Raw genomic sequence first — 2,604 nt, 5'->3', positions numbered from 1 at the left:
GTAGGTATAAAATAAAATATGAAAAAAATTAAATAGCAGCACTTATTTATACCTAGAAGACCCCAAAAGACCCCAAAAGACCCCAAAAGACCCCAAAAGACCCCAAAAGACCCCACAAGACTCGAGAAGACCCGAAAAGACAACCGAAAAGACCCGAGAAGACACGAAAAGACACTAAATGACCCGTAAAGACATCCATGGTTTATTCATTCATTGTCTATTTTTGTTGTTGTTTATTTATTTGTCACAAATATTTTCATCATCCTCAACGTGATCGTCGTCACCACTTCTGTAAAAACAAAAATAATGTCGATCCCTTGTGGAGCTACTCTTAAAAAACTTAAAACACTTACACTGACTCTCATTTCTTTCATTTGCTTAAAGGGGGTATTATTATTGATGTGTTTGTGACAAATAAAGAAACAACAAATCAATGAACAATAAATAAATAAACCATGTATGTCTTTTCGGATCATTTGGTGTCTTTTCGTGTCTTATCGGGTCTTTTCGGCTGTCTTTTCGGGTCTTCTCGAGTCTTCTCGAGTCTTCTCAGGTCTTCTCGGGTCTTTTCGGGTCTTCTCGGGTCTTCTCGATAAAAATATGTACCCTTAAATAGTAAGCAGAGGAAATATGCCAATAGGGCTGAAAACGAAAGCATCTTAATAGTTTTGATGTTGTCTCTAAATGATAGTAATGTAATTTCATAAACAAGGGCTGCAGCAGGGGAGGTAATTTCAGTGAGTCCTCAATTCTTTTCTCAGGTAGACAGTTCGACAAGACCGGACACTTGAAGCAGTGGTGGAGCGACTCCTCTACCCAAATGTTCAAAGACAAGGCGCAGTGCTTTGTGGACCAGTATAGTGCTTACGTCACGGAGGTGGCCCACATGAACGTGAGTGTGCTAGGGGGAAGTAACCAAATGTTACCCGACTTTGACGTTTTCACTTTGGTTATGCACAAAGACCTTACTCTGTATAACTTCCTTGGTTGTGTACCATTAGTTAACCAACATGCAACAATGGTATTGTCAGGGGGGGGGGGGCTGCGGACTACACCCTTAAAGTCTCGATTCGGTTCAAAATTATGGTTTTGAGATGTAGGCATTTTTGGCTTCTTCATCTTCTCTTACAACCATTTCACTATGTTTGCAGAGCCTGCTAGTTTATCTGCTCTTTCATTTCCCTTGATTCCTGCATGTCATTTGCTGAAGAGCAACTGCAAGCGTTTGATTTTCCTCTCTTGGATTGTCTTAAACCAATCTGCATAGAGGCGGCGGTCAGGATCTTATCCAGAGTACTTATTGAGTCTGTAAGAAAGGTAGCCTGCTGGTTTCCATTAGTGCAAACCCATTTCAGGGCCTCAGTGATGACCTTGATCTCCATGCTTATGCTTGATGTAGTGAGTCCCGTTACCCCAGATGCCGCCTGGATTGTTAATCCTCGGCAAGAAGCAGTGTAAACCCAGCTTTATTTGATCCCACACTGCACAGAGCCATCAGTGAAGATGATGGTTTCATCCTCTCTGGAGTTCTCTTCAATTAGCCTCTGGATTTCAGCATGTGTTGCTCCTTCGGGCCATTCATGACATTCACGTCCCAATGTAACAATCACCTGAGTGAATCTGTCTTTCACCTCGTCTGCAAGCTGTACCCATGTCTCCCCTCGTCTGATTGCCTCCACAGTGAGACCACACTTTTCAATGGTTTGCACTGCTTGGGTCATCCACTCCGTGTCCAGTTTGAATCTTGAGTTAGTCTGACGACCTACTTTGTCATGAAAAGGATGCTGCAGATATTCCCAGACTTTCAGATAAGCTTTGACCTGTGCGAGCTTGTGTCTTTCGTTCATACCGGATATGCGTAGCAACATCGCACTGCAGCAGCGTATTTGCCCTTTCAAAAATTTAAGTATGAGGTATTTAGTCCTACCATTCGATGCCAAGAATTGTCCTAAGACACTTCATGAGAAAATGGTTTTGCTTCTTGGTATGTTTTTTTGTACCCTCTCCTGGTTTCAATACCGTACAACAAAGTAGCAAGGACAACAGCTATGTGGAATGTCAAGTATGTCTCTGCAGCAATTCCAAACCCTTGCCCCAAGACATTCAAAGAAGATGCTAGCCTTATCAGGAGTTTGACAATTAGGCGAATGATTTGTTGCTTGTAATCATCACTGCCTGCCTTTCCCTGTTTTCATATAGCCTGATTTGTTTTGAGGCACGTTATTGCTCTTCAAACAGCTCTGCGTAACATATCAATGCTTGGTTGCTCTTCTATTTGTTCCCAGGTGAGTGAAATCGAACCACTAGGGGAAAACATCGCGGCCAGCGGAGGAATCAGACAGGCATTTAGGGTAAGGGCCGCAGTGATGTGAGCGAAACGTTGTTGTATCCATTTTCCCTTCTTCATTAAAACTCAAATGTGAGTGTGTGTGTGTGTGTGTGTGTGTGTGTGTGTGCGTGTGTGTGTGTATGTGTGTGTGTGTGTGTGTGTGTGTGTGTGAATGTGTATATGTGTCGTATGCACTTGTATGTATGTGTGTGTGTGTATGTGAGTGTGTGCGTGTGTGTGTATGCGTGTGTGTGTGTGTATGTGAGTGTGTGTGT

The 2,604-nt window shown here is 42.8% G+C and overlaps 1 protein-coding gene across 1 annotated transcript in view; it reads left to right on the top strand.

The window, feature by feature from the left end:
* LOC101847928 (membrane metallo-endopeptidase-like 1) overlaps positions 1 to 2,604 on the top strand; it is a gene marked incomplete at its 5' end in the record, with an annotated part of 26,695 nt that overhangs the window by 18,501 nt on the left and 5,590 nt on the right. The window contains 2 exon segments of the mRNA XM_013090455.1: positions 762 to 892; positions 2,286 to 2,351. Coding sequence (XP_012945909.1) covers positions 762 to 892; positions 2,286 to 2,351 — 197 coding nt within the window.

Source organism: Aplysia californica, unplaced genomic scaffold (genome assembly GCF_000002075.1).
Source record: "Aplysia californica isolate F4 #8 unplaced genomic scaffold, AplCal3.0 scaffold01287, whole genome shotgun sequence".
In the NCBI taxonomy this organism is placed as follows: domain Eukaryota; kingdom Metazoa; phylum Mollusca; class Gastropoda; order Aplysiida; family Aplysiidae; genus Aplysia; species Aplysia californica.
The sequence above is the reverse complement of the archived record's forward strand: the minus strand, read 5'-3'. Positions and strand labels throughout refer to the sequence as shown.